The sequence below is a fragment of the Procambarus clarkii genome, chromosome 11 (assembly GCF_040958095.1).
Source record: "Procambarus clarkii isolate CNS0578487 chromosome 11, FALCON_Pclarkii_2.0, whole genome shotgun sequence".
NCBI lineage: Eukaryota > Metazoa > Arthropoda > Malacostraca > Decapoda > Cambaridae > Procambarus > Procambarus clarkii.
In genome coordinates this window covers 31,690,795-31,710,095 of record NC_091160.1, presented here as the reverse complement: position 1 = coordinate 31,710,095, position 19,301 = coordinate 31,690,795, and the positions used below count along the sequence as shown (strand labels likewise).

Sequence of the window (19,301 nt, the reverse complement as noted above, 5' to 3'; positions counted from 1 at the left end):
TAACCATTTTCATAATTTGTTTTATTACTGCTATTCTACGGCAGACAAATCTCTGCCCAAAATGCAAAATAAGCAAGCCCGTTTAACTGAACTTAAGGTTTATATGAGTTTTATTACAATTATTTTGAGGTTAGGTTTTGTAAGGATTTGGTTAGAAATCTTTAGAATATCCTTGGTAAGATTACTTTTGGGAGAGAATTAAATTATTTTGGAGTTTGCCAAATATATTTATAGGCAACATTACAGTTTTGAGAAAGGAAAGGAAAGAAAATACATTACTGTTCTTTAGAGTTAGGCAAGATTAATATATGAACTAGACAAAATTTTAATTACATTGGAATATTTCAATCAAGTTAGCTTTCAATGAGTTCAGTCAACATTGTTAATTATGCAAGATTCTTTCAGGTTAGAACAATTACAAAATATGAAGCGCAAAATTACAGTTTACAGACTGTGAACCCGTGACGAAGCAGCGTGCAAAATGCCAATACACAATACGATCTAACCCCAGTATCCACGCACTCACACAATGTACACCAATATTAACGCAGACAACCTGTGATGAAGCAAGAGTAGGTTCTAAGAACTATGAAAAACTTGAACCAGCACAATCAATGCTACTATTTTTTTTTAAACAAGCCCACTCCAATCTAAAATCAAAACCAAATGAAATAATAAATCAAATTTAGTTTTATATCGAACAAAATGAGCATGAGGCGTGTTAACATCCTAGTTTTAATATGGGCGCAGGTATTAGATGCTTCGGGTTTATTGGGACGGAGATTTTATAGTGCCGTACCAGTGGCCTTCCTCCATTATTGGAGACATGCTCCACAATGAGTCTACTCAAATAACGCAGTCACTCATGAAGCCCATTATTCTACATAATCCACACTTCTCTTGCTAAATAAGGGTTCATTATTTCCCAATATGGGGGGAAATTGATCAGGCAATTCTACAAATACACCTGAGAAAAGCAAGACATTCCTCAAGATGGTTCTATTTCCCACAATGTGTAAACTTCCTCCAGAAACCAGGAAGCAGCACCTAGAGGCCAAAGTATACTTCAGGCCTCGCCATAAGGCCTAATGCTGACCCCCTGATAATGAACTTTTTACTCGAATCATTGTTTTATGTATGAGCCTACCGAGTGTCTCGCACTGACCTGAGTATTCTCACTGGGGCCCCTCACAACGGGCCCAGTGCCTCAACCATCACGTGTATATCAGGGCCCCTCACAACGGGACCAGTGCCTCAACCATCACGTGTATATCAGGGCCCCTCACAACGGGACCAGTGCCTCAACCATCACGTGTATATCAGGGCCCCTCACAACGGGACCAGTGCCTCAACCATCACGTGTATATCAGGGCCCCTCACAACGGGACCTGTGCCTCAACCATCACGTGTATATCAGGGCCCCTCACAACGGGACCAGTGCCTCAACCATCACGTGTATATCAGGGCCCCTCACAACGGGACCTGTGCCTCAACCATCACGTGTATATCAGGGCCCCTCACAACGGGACCTGTGCCTCAACCATCACGTGTATATCAGGGCCCCTCACAACGGGCCCAGTGCCTCAACCATCACGTGTATATCAGGGCCCCTCACAACGGGACCTGTGCCTCAACCATCACGTGTATATCAGGGCCCCTCACAACGGGCCCAGTGCCTCAACCATCACGTGTATATCAGGGCCCCTCACAACGGGACCTGTGCCTCAACCATCACGTGTATATCAGGGCCCCTCACAACGGGACCTGGGCCTCAACCATCACGTGTATATCAGGGCCCCTCACAACGGGACCAGTGCCTCAACCATCACGTGTATATCAGGGCCCCTCACAACGGGACCAGTGCCTCAACCATCACGTGTATATCAGGGCCCCTCACAACGGGACCAGTGCCTCAACCATCACGTGTATATCAGGGCCCCTCACAACGGGCCCAGTGCCTCAACCATCACGTGTATATCAGGGCCCCTAACCTGCCTCCGTGGACAAAGGATTTTACCCCACCAAAAAGAATAATCCTAAATCGAAAATATTGCCCTAGTGATGAGCCGAGGGGGTTGAGGGCCCCGAGGTGGGAGTTATGGAGGGGTCGAGGGAGACGAAAAACCCACAATTACTGCTATCTGAAGGGAAAACAAAAGCCCCCCCCAGTCCTGAGGCCCCAGGTGAGAGCCCCCGGGGGCGGGCGACTTACATCACTCTCGATGTCGATGTCTCTCTCCTCATCGCTCATCTTGGAAGGTCATTCCCGCCGGAGGGAGGCGCGCGGTCCACCCCTGCGGGATCAATATGGCGAGGCTACTGCTGCTGCTGGGATCCCAGGGAAGCGCCACGCACTAGTCTCCCTCACTCACACACACACACGCACACACACATACACATAGACACTCTCGCTCGCTGGTCCTCCCCGCCACTAGCGCTCGCTCGCTCCCGCTGACGCCACGCACCACTGACGTCACCCGCACGCTACGCGAACGCCGCCGCCGCTGCTCTCTCCGGCAGGACGACTCGCTCCGGCCCGCCTCACCCTCTCGGGACAACTCGCTCCAGCCAGCTTACCTCACCTCAGGACAACTCGTGCCAATTCTCATTTCATATCAGTTCGTATCACTTTAATGAATCACCATTTTGTTAATATATATGCAAAATATACACTATGTATATTTTATAATACACTATGTATTACATTATTTACACGTGTGGCACAGTGTTGGAACACATAGTTTTTTAAGACATACGCACAGCGTATCGCGCAAATTTCGAATTTCTAACCCACATTCTCTCTCATCATCTATTACTCTCATCTATCCTAATCTCAACTATGGTATTTGTGCTTGGGGTTCTACTACCCAAAATCATTTACGTCCTCTAATTACCCAACACAAAGCTGCTATTAGAACAATATCTAACTCTGGCCCCAGACATCACTCGGTACCCTTACTCAAATCTCTGAATATGTTAGATATTGTCACTGCACGTCCTCTCATGTGTACTCTATATATTCAAAACTCTGAATTGCAATGTCAATCCTGACCTTCAACGCTTCCTAGAAGGTTGTAACAGAACTCATGTGCACCACACCAGAAACAAATACCTATTTGATATTCCAAGAGTTAGACTTAATCAAACTAGGAATGCTCTACAAATCAAGGGACCCAGAATCTGGAATGACCTTCCCAATTATGTCAAAGATTGTACCTCTCTCAACCAGTTTCAGATATTTAACATATCTGAAAACTAAGTACTACCTAATTAACTCCATGTAACCTACCTTACTTCTAAATATCAACCCATGTCTTTTACAAAAAAAAAAAAATGCTGTTTGTTGACCAACTTGTATATTGGCAAACTTAGTTCATTAACCGCTGTAACGAGAGAGTCATTAGATTCTTGGAAAAATCTAAGAAAGGATTTTATACTTACAGCAGGTAACAGTGGTGATGTCACTTGCACAGGTATTACCAGAGAAGAACTAATAACGGCGATTAAAGTTGGGAAATCTACCGCCCATGGGGAGGATGGAGTAACTTATGAAATACTTAATGAACTTGCCATTATGACGAAAAGCCCATTGTTAGACCTCTTTAATATTAGTTATAAAGAGGGCAGTATTCCCAGTAAATGGAAAACAGCTATGATTATCCCTATCCCTAAAGCCAATGGAGAGTACAGACCTGTGTCTTTAACCTCGTGTTTTTGTAAAATGATGGAAAGGATCATTTTAAATAGACTTTTATATATAATAGGTGGTCAGCTGTCCAGTAATTTGTTCGGGTTCCTCAGAGGAAAAAGTACCTCTGATTGTATTATTAAATGTCTAGCTAATGAAAATGATTATTAAAGAATTTTTATTGATTTACAAGGAGCTTTTGATAAAGCCAACAAAGAGGTTATTTTATATGAATTAGCTGGTCTTGGTGTTAAAGGGAGATTATTGCGCTGGATAGGGATTATCTTTACGAAAGGAAGGCTCAGGTGTGGTATCAAGGTTGTATGTCAGGTGTGAGGTCTTTTGAACTCGGTACACCTCAGGGAGGAGTGTTGAGTCCCACTCTGTTTAATGTACTAATGAATAAGATAGCGTCTGAGAGATACTCAAATGGGGTAACTCCGATCATATATGCCGATGATATTTTGTTTCAGGGCAAAGATATTTCAAAGGTTCAAACAGTGTTGGACAATTTCGGAAACCTGTGTCACCATATGTGACTGGTGGTTAATGAAAACAAAACTAAGTTTGAATGTAAAAGTCGGAGGCCTATTATATTAAAAATAAACGGTAAAAATATAGAGAGAGTTAATATATATAAATATTTAGGCATATATGTTGGTTATACCCATGAGAGTTTGGAAGCTGAGATGAACAGACTGTTGAGTCAATGTCGGAAGAGATTACAACCTCTGAAGGCCTTGGCATGCTGTGGAAAGGGAGTGGGAGTCCCTGTGCTACGAATGATACACTTGAGTACTGTAAGATCTCTTATTGATTATGCTGCACCTGTCATTTCTTGTTTTGGTAAAGGTAGGATGGGCAAGTTGGAGAAGGTACAAAATGAAGCCATATCTTGAGATGATTTCGGGGCTTTAGTGTCCACGCGGCCCGGTCCTCGACCAGGCCTTCACCCTCAGGAAGCAGCCCGTGACAGCTGATTAACACCCAGGTACCTATTTTACTGCTAGGTAACAGGGGGATAGGGTGAAAGAAACTCTGCCCATTGTTTCTCGCCGGCGCCTGGGATCGAACCCAGGACCACAGGATCACTAGTGCAGCGTGCTGTCCGCTCGGCCGACCGGCTCCCTATAAAGCCATGATAATTATCTTAGGATGCCCAAGAAATGTTATGATTAAGATAATGAGGATGGAGTTGAATCTGCAGAGTATTGGGGTGTGGAGTTTTCAGTTATGAAAACTCCTTCTGAAGATGTATTAATATACGAAAGTACTTAATGAAATTCCTGTTTCAATTTTCCTCCGTGGTCTGACACTGTCATATCTATATAAATAAAAATGGAAATGTTCGTTTGTTCAAAATCGCTAATCTCCGAAAGGTCTTCACCGATTGCTTTGAAATTTTCACACAACGTTCCATTCGCATCCGGCCAGGTTTTTATATACATACTATATAGATGTTCCGTCTGTGACGGTAAAAAAAACATGCTTTTTCTGAAAAACTGTGTTTTTCATGTGAGGGAAATCTTCGAAACCTCTTTACCGATTGCTTTGAAATTTTGACACAACGTTGCATTCGAATAGGCGCGTCTTTTTATATATCTACTATATACATGCCTCATCTGTGACAGGAAAAAACATGCTTTTTTGGAAATACAGCGCCATCTGTTGGATGTAAGAGCAACACACGCTGTAATCTCCGAAAGTTCTTCACCGATTGCTTTGAAATTTTGACACAACGTTGCATTCGAATAGGCGCATCTTTTTATATACCTACTATATAGATGCCACCCCTGTGACAGGTAAAAACATGCGTTTTTGAAAAACTCCGCCATCTGTTGCTCATAATACCAACATGCACGCTATACTGAATATGTCACCAATTCCATTTCAATGTTTCCGATTGCATTGATAAATTTATTTTCATAGATTTCGATTTATTTTATTTTTTATTTAATCATTTTGTTTGACATTGTGTTGGAATTGAGCTGTGTTGTTTACCATACCGTTCATTTCGTAAGAATAAATATAGATGCCACACCTGTGACATGTAAAACTAAGCTTTTCTTGAAAAACAGCGCCATCTGTTGCATGTAAGAGCAACACACATGCTATACTAAATATGTTACAATTCCATTTCAGTGTTTCCGATTGCATTGATAAATTGAATTTTCATGAATTTTTATTTATTTTCATTTTGATTTAATTATTTTGTGTGAATTGCGTTGGAATTGAGCTGTGTTGTTTACCATACTGTTCATTTTGTGAGTATAGTTATTTTTTTTTATTTTTTCATATTTTCATTTATTTTTTAACTGTTTTTCTTATATTTCAGTGATAGGAACATTAGATCACTTGATGTTCCCAATTTTCTGATGGGAACATCAGATCATTTAGGAAGGCATCGGACGAGGGAGTGGGGAATGGTGGGGAGGATGAGGGGACGGATGAGGGGGGAATGGTAGGGAAGACTGGAGGACAGGGAAGGTTGCTGTGGTTCATATATATATATATATATATATATATATATATATATATATATATATATATATATATATATATATATATATATATGTATATATATATATATATATATATATATATATATATATATATATATATAAATTTAGAATATATTAAACAGTATAATTATAAGTCATATTGTTTTTTTATTTAAAATATGACTACAATATAAAGATACTGAAAAAAATAGCATATATATATAAAATGTCAAGTAGAGAGCAGAAGAGAATATATTTATTGTTCAACACAATACAATATTTATACTCAATTTAACAAATCCACCAGGGCCGTGATGAGGGGTGTGTATTGAAGTGAGGGCGAAGAGGTGGAACAGCTTGTTGGCAGAGCCAGAGTGCACGGGGGGAATTGTGTAAAACCCCGGGTTTGTGTCTCGGAGAGGCTGCAGGATCTGTGTGAAGTCAGTGGAATTCCCGGTTGCAATTCTTTTGACCATGCCGTGGCCTAGTCGACTAAGGCAGCGCCTGGGATCATCCCGGGCGTAAGTTTGAACCGTCATCACGGCCCTTGTGGATTTGTTCATTTGATGCATCATGCTATTGTGATTTCTGTGTGTATACACAATTCAGTTTGAGAAATCTTCTACTTATAGTAGGCACGACATCTATAAATCTCTTTAAAAGCAAACTATTAACATTGAGCATATCTTTACATAGATCTTAAAAAAGGAAAAAAAATCCTAGTAAGCGTTGCATGTTCTATTTTTTCCTTGCTCTCATGTAGAGGCCAATGAAGCCGAGCACATGGAAGCTGACGTAGAGGAGCGTCAGGAGGCCAAAGTCGTAGGAGAGGTGGGTGGAGTCGAACGAGTATTCTTGAATGACCTGTTGACCCGTGCTGATACAGGGCACTCCTGGGGGCATCTCGCACGCTGTCAGGGCACACAATGGCTCTATTATATACCTGTGTTATTGAAACTAACAGAGACGGATATTATATATATAAATACACCAGGAGGTACACTCCATTTCTCGGTGTCTACAAAGTACTCTTAAAGTGGTACTTCAAACACCGTTACACCGTCACACCGTCTTACCGTTACCTACTTCCTGTTGCTCCCCGGGAAACGCTTGCAACAGAAGCAACACACACACACACACACACACACAAGTTAATGAAATTTTCCTAAACAAAAATAGCTATACAGAGCAAATTGCTGTCTAATAGACACCTTTTTTTTTGGTATACAAAAAAGAAATTGCGGGCAAGGAAAACTTACTTATATTTTTGATGTCGGACCATTGGGTGATGGTGAGAGCCTCGTTGCTGTACATGAACCAGGAGATGTATCTCACCCACCCGATGAACCAAGGCATTGATCTGAGGACAGAAAACATGGCACATGTGGATCATGTTGCACAGGTATGTGGGACAAGGTGGCCACATTGCTCCAGTGACCGTGATGTTGCACAGGTATGTGGGACAAGGTGGCCACATTGCTCCATTGACCGTGATGTTGCACAGGTATGTGGGACAAGGTGGCCACATTGCTCCACTGACCGTGATGTTGCACAGGTATGTGGGACAAGGTGGCCACATTGCTCCATTGACCGTGATGTTGCACAAGTATGTGGGACAAGGTGGCCACATTGCTCCACTGACCATGATGTTGCACAGGTATGTGGGACAAGGTGGCCACATTGCTCCACTGACTGATCCAGCGTGTGTTTTCAGCAGACACCCATGCTAACGGAATAGGAAATCGGTCAGCAAAGTGGTTAAAATTATGAGGCTACCAACTCGTAAATAATGAGATGGATCCCAATTCTCGGTATATATCTATATATATGTACAGAGAGTTTATCTTAGTCCTAGACTATGTACAGGACTAAAGTATACATGCTGGTTGGTAAGTTGTTGTGGCGACCTTCATAACCCATTAGACATTGACAGACCTGAAACCCAAGTCCAAACCAGTCGTAGAATCATTACACAACCTATCATTGCCTCGAGAAGTGTATTACAACGTAACATTCTTAACCTGCAGTCAAGAAATGGCAGGTTAATGTTGTTGATGAAGACTCTTGATACTTACGAGAGATTGATGAAGAGACCTCCGGAGATGAGGAGAACCACATCAAAGGGTATGAGGAACAACATGATGTAGGGGATGCTCTCAAACATGGCGGAGAACATCGAACCTGCGGGAGAGGGGAGTAATCAGAACTAGCTTTCAGTTTACAAATGATAAATAACAGCGATCTTAAAGTAATAAAGCTAACAGCGATCTTAAAGTAATAAAGCTTAAGCAAGCGTTGATTGATGATTGCATGCTACAATATTCTTTATAGAATTGAAGTAGACAAATTGAACATATCAATTTTGAATGAAGAAATAGCCTCATTACCAAAGCCAAAATAGCAAATATTATGATTGAGAGGATAATACAAAAATAAATATATGTATATACCACAGGCTGAGGCAGTGTTGGCTGTGAAGATGGTGACGAGGATTGTCATGAAGAAGTGGTAGGCGTGTCGCTGGAGGCCCACCATCCAATAGCAGATGAGGCAGAACACCACCGGGTCCACGATGAAGCCAGGGATCTGACACACACACACACACATAAGCGCTTTAACACAACTACCTATATTACTGGTATACGAGTTCTTGTTTAAGTACACAGATACACGTACATTTCTTGTTCATGTATGAGGATACAACTGTAGTCCTTGTTCATGTATGGGGATACAACTGTAGTCCTTCTTCATGTATGGGGGATACAACTGTAGTCCTTGTTCATGTATGGGGGATACAACTGTAGTCCTTGTTCATGTATTGGGATACAACTCAACTATGGTATTACGAAATGTTCCTAACCCCTACGAACGTAACCATGGTTCTCCGAAATATTCTCAAATCTACGAACTCGACCATGGTAGTATGAAAGATTTCTAACAACTACGAACTCTATCATGGTAGTACGAATAATTCCTTACATCTACGAACTCGATCATGGCAGTACGAAATATTTCTAACATTGCGAACTCATCCATGGTAGTACAAACGATTCCTAACATCTACGAGCTAGACCATGATAGTACAAAAGATCCCTAACTCTTATGAACTCGAGCAATTTAGTACAACATATTCCTAAGCCCTACAATATCAACCATGGTAATAAAATGGACTCCTGGATAGACGTGAGAAAAAACACCTTTAAACACATTAAATAAACAAAACAAACGGGGCAAACTTGTAAACAAAACAAAAATAAGATATATAAAAACAGAGATGAGACATAGATTGTCTCATGAGGCTATGCCTCATAGCCCCCCTCATAGGGGGGCTATGAGGCATTCCCTTTTTCTGCTACTTCTTACAAGGCCGATCATCTTGGAGAGATAGTAAGTATCAGCCCGGTATATGCCGTTCTTGTACTCCCGGAGGAAGAGAGGCATCTCGTGCGGGAAGATGTTGAGGACGCCGTAGAGGGAAGGGAAGGTGTTCTCGGTGATGAAGATGAAGAGCACACCTTCGATGTCCTGGATGCCAGCCTGGTTGAGTTTGACGTTCGTGTAGCAAATTCCCACCAGGAATGCAATCAGCTGTAAGTGAGATCAACGAATATTACTCAATATTTACAACAAAAATGAGCCTAAACCAAAAAGCATTAAGTTAGTGTGATTATATAACACTTGGAAGGGATGTCATAATCTTCAGCTAGACCATCTGTCCCACTCTACACCAAAATAACACAAATAACATAAACCAGAACGGTCAGCGGTGACCATTTCAGTACTCACAATCTTCTGGAGTATCCTGATGGAGTGGATGGCTGGGTTCCTATAGGAGTCGACGAGAGAGCGCCAGGTGAGCCACCACAGCTGCACCAGCCAGCCAGGCTTCTGTCTGTGACGGGAACACAGAGGGAAAGACAGTGATAACCCACCACAGAGTACAGGAGGCAGTGATAACCCACCACAGAGTACAGGAAAGACAGTGATAACCCACCACAGAGTACAGGAGACAGTGATAACCCACCACAGAGTACAGGAAAGACAGTGATAACCCACCACAGAGTACAGGAAAGACAGTGATAACCCACCACAGAGTACAGGAAAGACAGTGATAACCCACCACAGAGTACAGGAAAGACAGTGATAACCCACCACAGAGTACAGGAAAGACAGTGATAACCCACCACAGAGTACAGGAAAGACAGTGATAACCCACCACAGAGTACAGGAAAGACAGTGATAACCCACCACAGAGTACAGGAGACAGTGATAACCCACCACAGAGTACAGGAGACAGTGATAACCCACCACAGAGTACACGGGCGGATGGCGACTTGGCCCTCTCCTCTTTCTCATACTTGGCCCTCTCCTCTTTCTCATCTACATTAATGACCTTCCAAATGCCTCCCAACACCTCAAACCAATTCTATTTGCTGACGACACAACCTTCATTTACTCCAGTCCTGACCCTCTTGCTCTAAATGCCACAGTAAATACTGAGCTAGAGAAAGTCCATCTTTGGCTAACTGCCAACAAACTCACCCTTAACATTGACAAAACCTTCTATATTCTGTTTGGCAATAAATCCTCTAGTCTTATAAATCTCAAAATAAACAATACCCAAATTTGTAACAAATTAGATGGCAAATTCCTTGGCATTCTCATTGACCACAAGCTGAATTTCCAGGGACACATTCTAAATATATCAAAAAAAGTTTCAAAAACTGTGGGCATTCTTTCTAAGATCAGATATTATGTACCACGCCCTGCTCTGGTGACTCTCTATTACTCCCTTATCTATCCTTATCTCAACTATGGTATTTGTGCTTGGGGTTCTACTACCCAAAATCACTTACGTCCTCTAATTACCCAACACAAAGCCGCTATTAGAACAATATCCAACTCTGGCCCCAGACATCACTCGGTACCCCTACTCAAATCTCTTAATATGTTAGATATTAAGTCACTGCACATTCTCTCATGTGTATTATACATATATAAAACGCTAAACTATAATGCCAATCCTGATCTTAAAAGCTTCATAGAAGGTTGTAACAGAACCCATGAGCACCACACCAGAAATAAATACAGTTTTGATATTCCTAGAGTACGTCTTAATCAAACTAGAAATGCTCTGCAAATCAAGGGGCCCAGAATGTGGAATGACCTTCCCAACCATGTTAAAGACTGTACCTCTCTCAACCAGTTTAAGATAAAAACTAAACACTACCTAATAAATTCCCTGTAATCTACCTCACTCCTCTATTGTCAACCCATGTCTGTTATTTTCTTTTTTTTTTCTTTTTTTTTAATCAACACTGTTTGTCAACCTATTGTATTTGTGCTGCTTTTTCAGTCATGTTCCCCCTTTTTTTTTATCTTTATTTGTATTTGTTCTCAACATCTTTTATTCTTTATGCTCAATTAGTATTAAGTTCTAGATATTAATGTTTTTCTTGCCCGAAACGCATTGCGTAATAGTGGCTTTAGGCATTGTATGTACTAGCTCTATCTATATATCAATCCATTAATTTAACATCACTTGTATGTATATACCTTACCTGAATAAACATCTGAATCTGAATCTGAATCTAAATGGAACTCTTAAAGTGACGATATTTACGTCATAATTGGAGCAAAAGTGTCTATAAAAAACTTTTTATTCAGAAACAGAATAAAAGTGTTTATTCAGTTCCCTTATAAATTTATCTTCAGCAATGCTATACTATATAGATTATAGAGGATTAGTCTTTTCAGGATTATTCAAGAGAAAACCACTAATGGCACGGCCTCTACTGCATCAGGCTTCATCCCAAACCTGATGCTTCAGGCTTCACGGCCTCTACTGCATCAGGCTTCATCCCAAGCCTGATGCTTCAGGCTTCACGGCCTCTACTGCATCAGGCTTCATCCCAAGCCTGATGCTTCAGGCTTCACGGCCTCTACTGCATCAGGCTTCATCCCAAGCCTGATGCTTCAGGCTTCACGGCCTCTACTGCATCAGGCTTCATCCCAAGCCTGATGCTTCAGGCTTCACGGCCTCTACTGCATCAGGCTTCATCCCAAGCCTGATGCTTCAGGCTTCACGGCCTCTACTGCATCAGGCTTCATCCCAAGCCTGATGCTTCAGGCTTCACGGCCTCTACTGCATCAGGCTTCATCCCAAGCCTGATGCTTTAGGCTTCACGGCCTCTACCCAGGCTTCATTGCTAATAATATTAAGATGTAATATGTAAGAACAGTGCCTAATATACTGCTCAAATTAAAAAAAATGCTCAATACATTCACAAGATTATTATTTGGTGCATTGCTTTACTTGTTAAGAAGGAGATAGTACCCGGTTGTAAAGCTTACGAAAACATTTATTTAACTTACGGAATGTTTCTAAAGAAGGCGTCATCTTGGTACTGCAAGGAGAAGGATACCATTAGAGAACTTACAAGATGTGTAATGTAGTTATTAGGAGCTAAGACATTATTGTTTCTTAATTGGTGGATAAGGCCAGTTATACATAAGATTACAAAAATAAAGGCAGCTACATTTTGCAGTAATAAGTAATATTGCTTTCATAAATATTATGCTGCTATATCTACTACTCTGGGTGCTAATAATAGCCTAGTTGATAAAGTCCGGTTTTCAGAACAGGTTGGTAGTAAGTACTCGAGACGACTGGCGATTAGAAAGGCGGGGTCCAGGAGCTAACACACCTCGATCCTATACTCACAAATAGTAAACACACGCCGGCACACAAGTATACTAATACACACGCAAACACACACTAACAAACACCGCTGACAAAACCAAAACTATATATATATATATATATATATATATGTCGTACCTAGTAGCCAGAACTCACTTTTTGGCCTACTATTCAAGGCCCGATTTGCCTAATAAGCCAAGTTTTCCTGAATTAATATATTTTTTTAATTTTTTTCTTATGAAATGATAAAGCTACCCATTTCATTATTTATGAGGTCATTTTTTTTTATTGGAGTTAAAATTAACGTAGATATATGACCGAACCTAACCAACCCTACCTAACCTAACCTAACCTATCTTTATAGGTTAGGTTTGGTTAGGTAGCCGAAAAAGTTAGGTTAGGTTAGGTTAGGTAGATTAGGTAGTCGAAAAACAATTAATTCATGAAAACTTGGCTTATTAGGCAAATCGGGCCTTGCATAGTAGGCTGAGAAGTGCGTTCTGGCTACTAGGTACGACATATATATATATATATATATATATATATATATATATATATATATATATATATATATATATATGTCGTACCTAGTAGCCAGAACTCACTTTTTGGCCTACTATGCAAGGCCCGATTTGCCTAATAACCCAAGTTTTTCTGAATTAATATATTTTTTCAAATTTTTTTCTTATGAAATGATAAAGCTACCCATTTCATTATGTATGAGGTCAATTTTTTTTATTGGAGTTAAAATTAACGTAGATATATGACCGAACCTAACCAACCCTACCTAACCTAACCTAACCTATCTTTATAGGTTAGGTTTGGTTAGGTAGCCGAAAAAGTTAGGTTAGGTTAGGTTAGGTAGGTTAGGTAGTCGAAAAACAATTAATTCATGAAAACTTGGCTTATTAGGCAAATCGGGCCTTGCATAGTAAGCCAAAAAGTGAGTTCTGGCTACTAGGTACGACATATATATATATATATTAGGTACAATATTTATATGTTGTATCTAATAGCCAGAACGCACTACTTGGGCTAGTATGCAAGGCCCGATTTGATGACAAGCCGAGTTTTCCTGGAATTATATATTTTCATATTTTTTTCTTTTGGAATGATAAAGCTTTTCATTATATTATATATGAATTTATTTGTTTTAAATTGAAGTTAAAACTAACGTAGAAATATGACCAAACCAAACCTACCCTATCCTAACCTAATCAAACATGTCAGTAATTCATGTTCTTAATATAATGTAATAATATTAATTCAAATAAACCAATTTGATTTGTTTTTTAAAAATAATGAAAATTACTGTGCCTGTTAGGCAAATCGGGTCTTGCATATTAGTCCGAATAGCGAGTTATATAGTGCTGGGGAATAGGCTGCCTATCCCGACACAATGATTTAAATTACGAGGGAGGGGGGTAGAAATTGCCTAAGCTACTCTATCCCTTTGAAACGTATTTTATTGTCTCAATAAACGTACCTGAACGTAAGCTAAGAAAAGTCACATACAACTACCCTCCCCTCCCCTCTCCCATTTCCAGTCAAACAAATCAAATGGTTATTCAGGTAAAAGTATACACATACAAGATGAGTTACAACCATAATGTTGGATCTTACACTGCCGCCAGAGTCCGACTGGGAGATGTTCATGTTGTCCTGGTACTGTATGGTGATGTCAATGTCCTTACAGTAAGCCGACACCGCGAAGTTGTCGCAGATCCGCTTGATGCGTTCCCTGGAGCGGTGCTCGTGGCCCGGGAGCACGGCCAGGGTGTGGATGTAGTAGTCGGCGGGGTTGAAGGTGGCAGGGCACCTGTGGCCCAGACTGAACACAACCAGGGGTGTGAAACATGGATTAAGACTGAACACATAGTGTGTGTGAAACATGGATTAAGACTGAACACAAAGTGTGTGTGAAACATGGATATTAGAGTTAACTACATTCCATAAATTATTGTGATCAGTGCAGTTCGTCCTAAAATGATAGTGTTTATAAGCAACTGTTTGATCAAACGTACACAAAAGTAGACACCTTTTTGTTGGAGTTTCTCCCCAAAAGTTAAAGTTTTCTATGAATTACCTCACATGGCATACTAAGAAAATGTAAATGTAACTAAAGCAAGTAACCTAGGCCTAAAATACGTTCTCTTACGCCTAATATACGCCATCTTAGGCCTAATAAAGTACACATATATGCGCTATATAAGGTCTAGAAGTGTTTAAATTTGGGCTTTGGCTTATTTTTGTAATGCTCTCTACACAATTGCAGCAAACGTCAAATTTCGTCAATTTTTGGGGGTTCAACAATCCATTTTTGAACGAAATACTTTGTTATAAGCAAACAAACAATGTTATAAGTTTGTTTAGGAGAATGGGTTGTAATCGAGGTACTTAGCTACTCTCAAGTTATGATTAATGATACACTTAACTATACTCAATTAAGTTATGATTAATGACACACTTAACTATACTCAATTAAGTTATGATTAATGAGACACTTAACTGTTCTCAATTAAATTATGATTAATGAGACACACTTAACTATATTCAACTCCTCGGTGTATGTACACTGATAGAAACAATAGCTTACGTTTGAAACAATCTATCCATCCTTATTCTATTATTACCCGGTAATTTGTTCCACGAATCGAGAATTCTATTTCAAAATCAGTATTTACCGAGATCTATCCACCTTAACAACCGTTCAGAGGTTGACAGGCCTAGCTCAAGCCTCTGGCCCCGAAGCCACTGCTCCTCACCTGTCAAGGAACTCGAGGGCGCCTGAGGAAGACCCCATGTAGGCGACGCGACCCTCCGCCAGCAGGAGGAGCTTGTCGAACATGGCGAAGACCTCCGAGGAGGGCTGGTGGATGGTGCAGAGGATGGTCTTGCCGCGGGTGGCCATGTCCTTCATGATCCTCACCAGCTTCCTGGCGTTGTACGAGTCCAGCCCCGTGGTGGGCTCGTCGCAGAACAGCAGCGGCGGGTCCGTCAGGATCTGAAGCATTACACATACACCCACAGGCTACAGCTCATCCTCCAAACTGACAGTACGTTTTAATACTAAGTGTAATAAGTACATTTACTGACTGTCATACATAGTACATAATTGCACTTATGGGGCTGTTACATTTACCTCCCCGTTTTTGGAGTTGGCAATGGCAGTGAAAACCTAGAATACAGAGAGAAAACGGAGCTAAAGTAGAAAACGGAACTAAAGCAGAAAACAGAGAAAACGGAGTTAAATCAGAAAACAGAGAAAACGGAGCTAAAGCAGAAAACAGAGAAAACGGAGCTAAAGCAGAAAACAGAGAGAAAACGGAGGTAACGCAGAAAACAGAGAAAACGGAGCTAACGCAGAAAACAGAGAAAACGGAGAGGAGGCGGGAAGCGTTACCTCTGTGGCGAAGGCTAGTCTCTTGCGCTCTCCACCAGAGAGGGACTTGTCGTGGCCGGGGACGCCTATACGGGTGTTCTGGGACTTGAGCAGCCCCAGCTCCATCATGAGCTCCATTACCCGCGCCAGCCGCTGCTTGTTGGTCCGCCGCTTGTCCATCCTCAGCCGCGTCTGCCCGTACAGCCATATTTTAGTGCTGGGGTCGGTTAATTAGGTCTCTCTCTCTCTCATACACATACTGGTGGCCGAAACGTGCATATCTTGGCCAAAACTTGCATCACACGAAGCAAGATTTGCATCACACGAGGAGAAACTTGCATTATACTAGGCAAACTTAGTTCAACTACAAAAATAAAACTACGTGACGTCACCTCACCCCTCCCAAGGCTTCGTGAAAAAACAGAACAAAAGATTTTTGGGAGAGTTGTTGCTGTTGTTATAGATTCAGCTACTGGGAACAGAAAGTCCCACGTAGTACGGGCTATGGTGAGCCCGTAGTGGACTTTCCCTTCCCAATCATGTCAAAGATTGTACCTCTCTCAACCAGTTTAAGATGAAAACTAAGTATTACCTAATTAACTCCATGTAACCTACCTTACTTCTAAATGTCAACCCATGTCTTACTATTAAAAAAAAAAAATGCTGTTTGTTGACCAACTTGTATATTGGTTATTTTCTACCATGTTCCCCCCTTTTTTTACCTTTTACTTTTTTTCTTTCAACGCAATTTATACGTTGTTCAATTATTATTAAGTTTCAGTCTAAGTGTTTTTTCCCCCACCTCCCCTTGCCCGAAACACTATGCGTACTAGTGGCTTTAGGTATTGTATGTACTACCTCTTTCTTTAAATCAAACAGAATGTTTGTACTGTAACGCTGCAACTATGTATGTACTGTTCCTAAATAAATTATTATTATTATTATTATTATTATTATTATTATTATTACTTACCTGGCACAGGAGCAGTGCTGTGATTGGGCGAGAAGAGAGCCCCTCTATATAGCCGTCTTGATGACCCCTTACCATGAAGGTGAGGTGCTCCTTGACCCCTTACCATGAAGGTGAGGTGCTCCTTGACCCCTTACCATGAAGGTGAGGTGCTCCTTGACCCCTTACCATGAAGGTGAGGTGCTCCTTGACCCCTTACCATGAAGGTGAGATGCTCCTTGACCCCTTACCATGAAGGTGAGATGCTCCTTGACCCCTTACCATGAAGGTGAGGTGCTCCTTGACCCCTTACCATGAAGGTGAGGTGCTCCTTGACGGTGAGTGAGCCCACGAAGAGGTCATCCTGGTGGACATAGCCGGCCAGGGAGGTCATGGAGCGCGTCACCCGACGGCTGTTGACCAGGATGTCGCCGTCGACGATGACGCCGCCAGGAGTGCGGTGGGCCAGGGCGTTCATCAGCGTCGACTTGCCTGCTCCGCTGCCCACCAGGGAGGGAGAGAGAGAGAGAGGTGTCACTTGAATCCCTCCAAGGTACAGCTGTGTGGGAGCTGAAGCTTCAGTTACCCCCCCCATAAAGCTCCATAAAGCTCTCTTAGTAATGTTAAATTAACGGTTATACAAATGAGAACATTTAGCAGGGGTGGGGGGGGGGGGTGGAGGATGGCTAATTCTCTAAATCAATTTCCTCCACTCTTTTAGTAACCCTAACTTAACGGATCCTAACCTAACCGAACTTTACCCAACGTAACCTAGTCTAACTCAACCTCATCCCAACCTAATTTATCCTATCCTAATCTAACCAACATATAATATAAAATGTGTGTTATATATATGTATAAGGTATGCAACAGATGTGTGAGGTCATTATAGCGTCACAATGTTCTCCCGGCTCAGTAGACTAGTGGGCGGCGTGGGAAGCTTACACTCGCCGCCACACACTACTGCCTCCACTCTCTCTCGTTTTTGGATGAAATATTTCAACATTTCTTGAAATGTGTAAAATGAGCTATCTGGAAATATTCGGGTTTGTTGACATTACCATTAAATAGAGATGCGGGGGTGGGAGGGGGGGGGGGGGGGGGTGTCTACTGGCTGTTGATGGTTCTGGGGATCAATGTCCCCACGACCCGGTCTCTGACCAGGCCTCGTGGTTGGTAGCTGGTCAACCAGGCTGCTTTGCACTTCCTGCCATGCCTCCTCCTCCTCTCATGAGTCCAACCACTTGGGCTGCACGGTACAGCGACGGTCTCGTTTCTTGCAGGTCGGCGTTCAATTCCCGACCGTCCAAGTGGTTGGGCATCATTCCTTCCCCCCCCCCCCCGTCCCATCCTAAATCCTTATCCTGACCCCTTCCAAGTACTACAAAGTCTTGTTGTTGTTGTTGTTAAAGATTCGCTACCTGGAACAAAAAGTTCCAAGTAACACGGGCTATGGTGAGCCCGTAGTGCCTGACTACATAGTCGTAATGGCGCTTTCTCCCTGATTTACGGGCTATTCATGCCCGTGCCTCCTCTTGGGGGTAGCTTAATCATTACCAATCAATCTTCCCCGTGATAGCTAGTTCCCTTCCCTTCATACGGAGTTATTTCCGCGTGCAGATGTGGAATCAGCTTTTCATAGTTTACACACATGGGTTAGGATCCCATCAATGGGGTAATGCAGCCTCCCAGAGATATCTATAATCGAATCTAAGCCGAACAAAAGTGTGACCCAGGTGTGTGCTGCCCGAAACGCTTTGCGTAATAGTGGCTTTAGGCATTGTATGTACTAGCTCTATCTATAAAGTCATCAATATCTGTATCACCCCGTATTGTATGCAGGCGATGAGTCACAATAACGTGGCTGAAGTATGTTGACCAGACCACACACTAGAATGTGAAGGGACGACGACGTTTCGGTCCGTCCTAGACCATCCTCAAGTCGAAACGTCGTCGTCCCATCACATTCTAGTGTGTGGTCTGGTCATCGTCTTTGTCTGGTTGTTGGGCTCGGTCATGCATTCGGAGGCCAACATGAGATGGAATTAATTTGAAATGAACTGTTATCATAATTAATA

At 41.8% G+C, this 19,301-nt stretch overlaps 2 protein-coding genes across 3 annotated transcripts in view; both read right to left on the bottom strand.

The window, feature by feature from the left end:
• Max (MYC associated factor X) overlaps positions 1 to 2,506 on the bottom strand; it is a 28,294-nt gene extending 25,788 nt beyond the window's left edge. Inside the window, exon 1 of one of the 2 annotated variants that reach the window (XM_045742697.2) lies at positions 2,213 to 2,506. In XM_045742697.2, the coding sequence (XP_045598653.1) occupies positions 2,213 to 2,251 (39 nt within the window). In that variant the 5' untranslated portion in view covers positions 2,252 to 2,506. The remainder of the gene's footprint in view (positions 1 to 2,212) is intronic. The other variant, XM_045742696.2, reaches the window with a different exon arrangement.
• A 3,831-nt stretch (positions 2,507 to 6,337) lies between these two features.
• Positions 6,338 to 19,301, bottom strand: part of LOC123758499 (ABC transporter G family member 6) — a 75,336-nt gene continuing 62,372 nt past the window's right edge. Inside the window, exons 19-29 of the mRNA XM_069323018.1 lie at positions 17,537 to 17,723; positions 16,296 to 16,466; positions 15,658 to 15,896; positions 14,516 to 14,723; positions 12,565 to 12,596; positions 9,976 to 10,081; positions 9,553 to 9,777; positions 8,640 to 8,775; positions 8,265 to 8,370; positions 7,449 to 7,549; positions 6,338 to 7,100 (exon numbers count right to left, since the gene is read on the bottom strand). Coding sequence (XP_069179119.1) covers positions 6,928 to 7,100; positions 7,449 to 7,549; positions 8,265 to 8,370; positions 8,640 to 8,775; positions 9,553 to 9,777; positions 9,976 to 10,081; positions 12,565 to 12,596; positions 14,516 to 14,723; positions 15,658 to 15,896; positions 16,296 to 16,466; positions 17,537 to 17,723 — 1,684 coding nt within the window. The 3' untranslated portion in view covers positions 6,338 to 6,927. The remainder of the gene's footprint in view (positions 7,101 to 7,448; positions 7,550 to 8,264; positions 8,371 to 8,639; positions 8,776 to 9,552; positions 9,778 to 9,975; positions 10,082 to 12,564; positions 12,597 to 14,515; positions 14,724 to 15,657; positions 15,897 to 16,295; positions 16,467 to 17,536; positions 17,724 to 19,301) is intronic.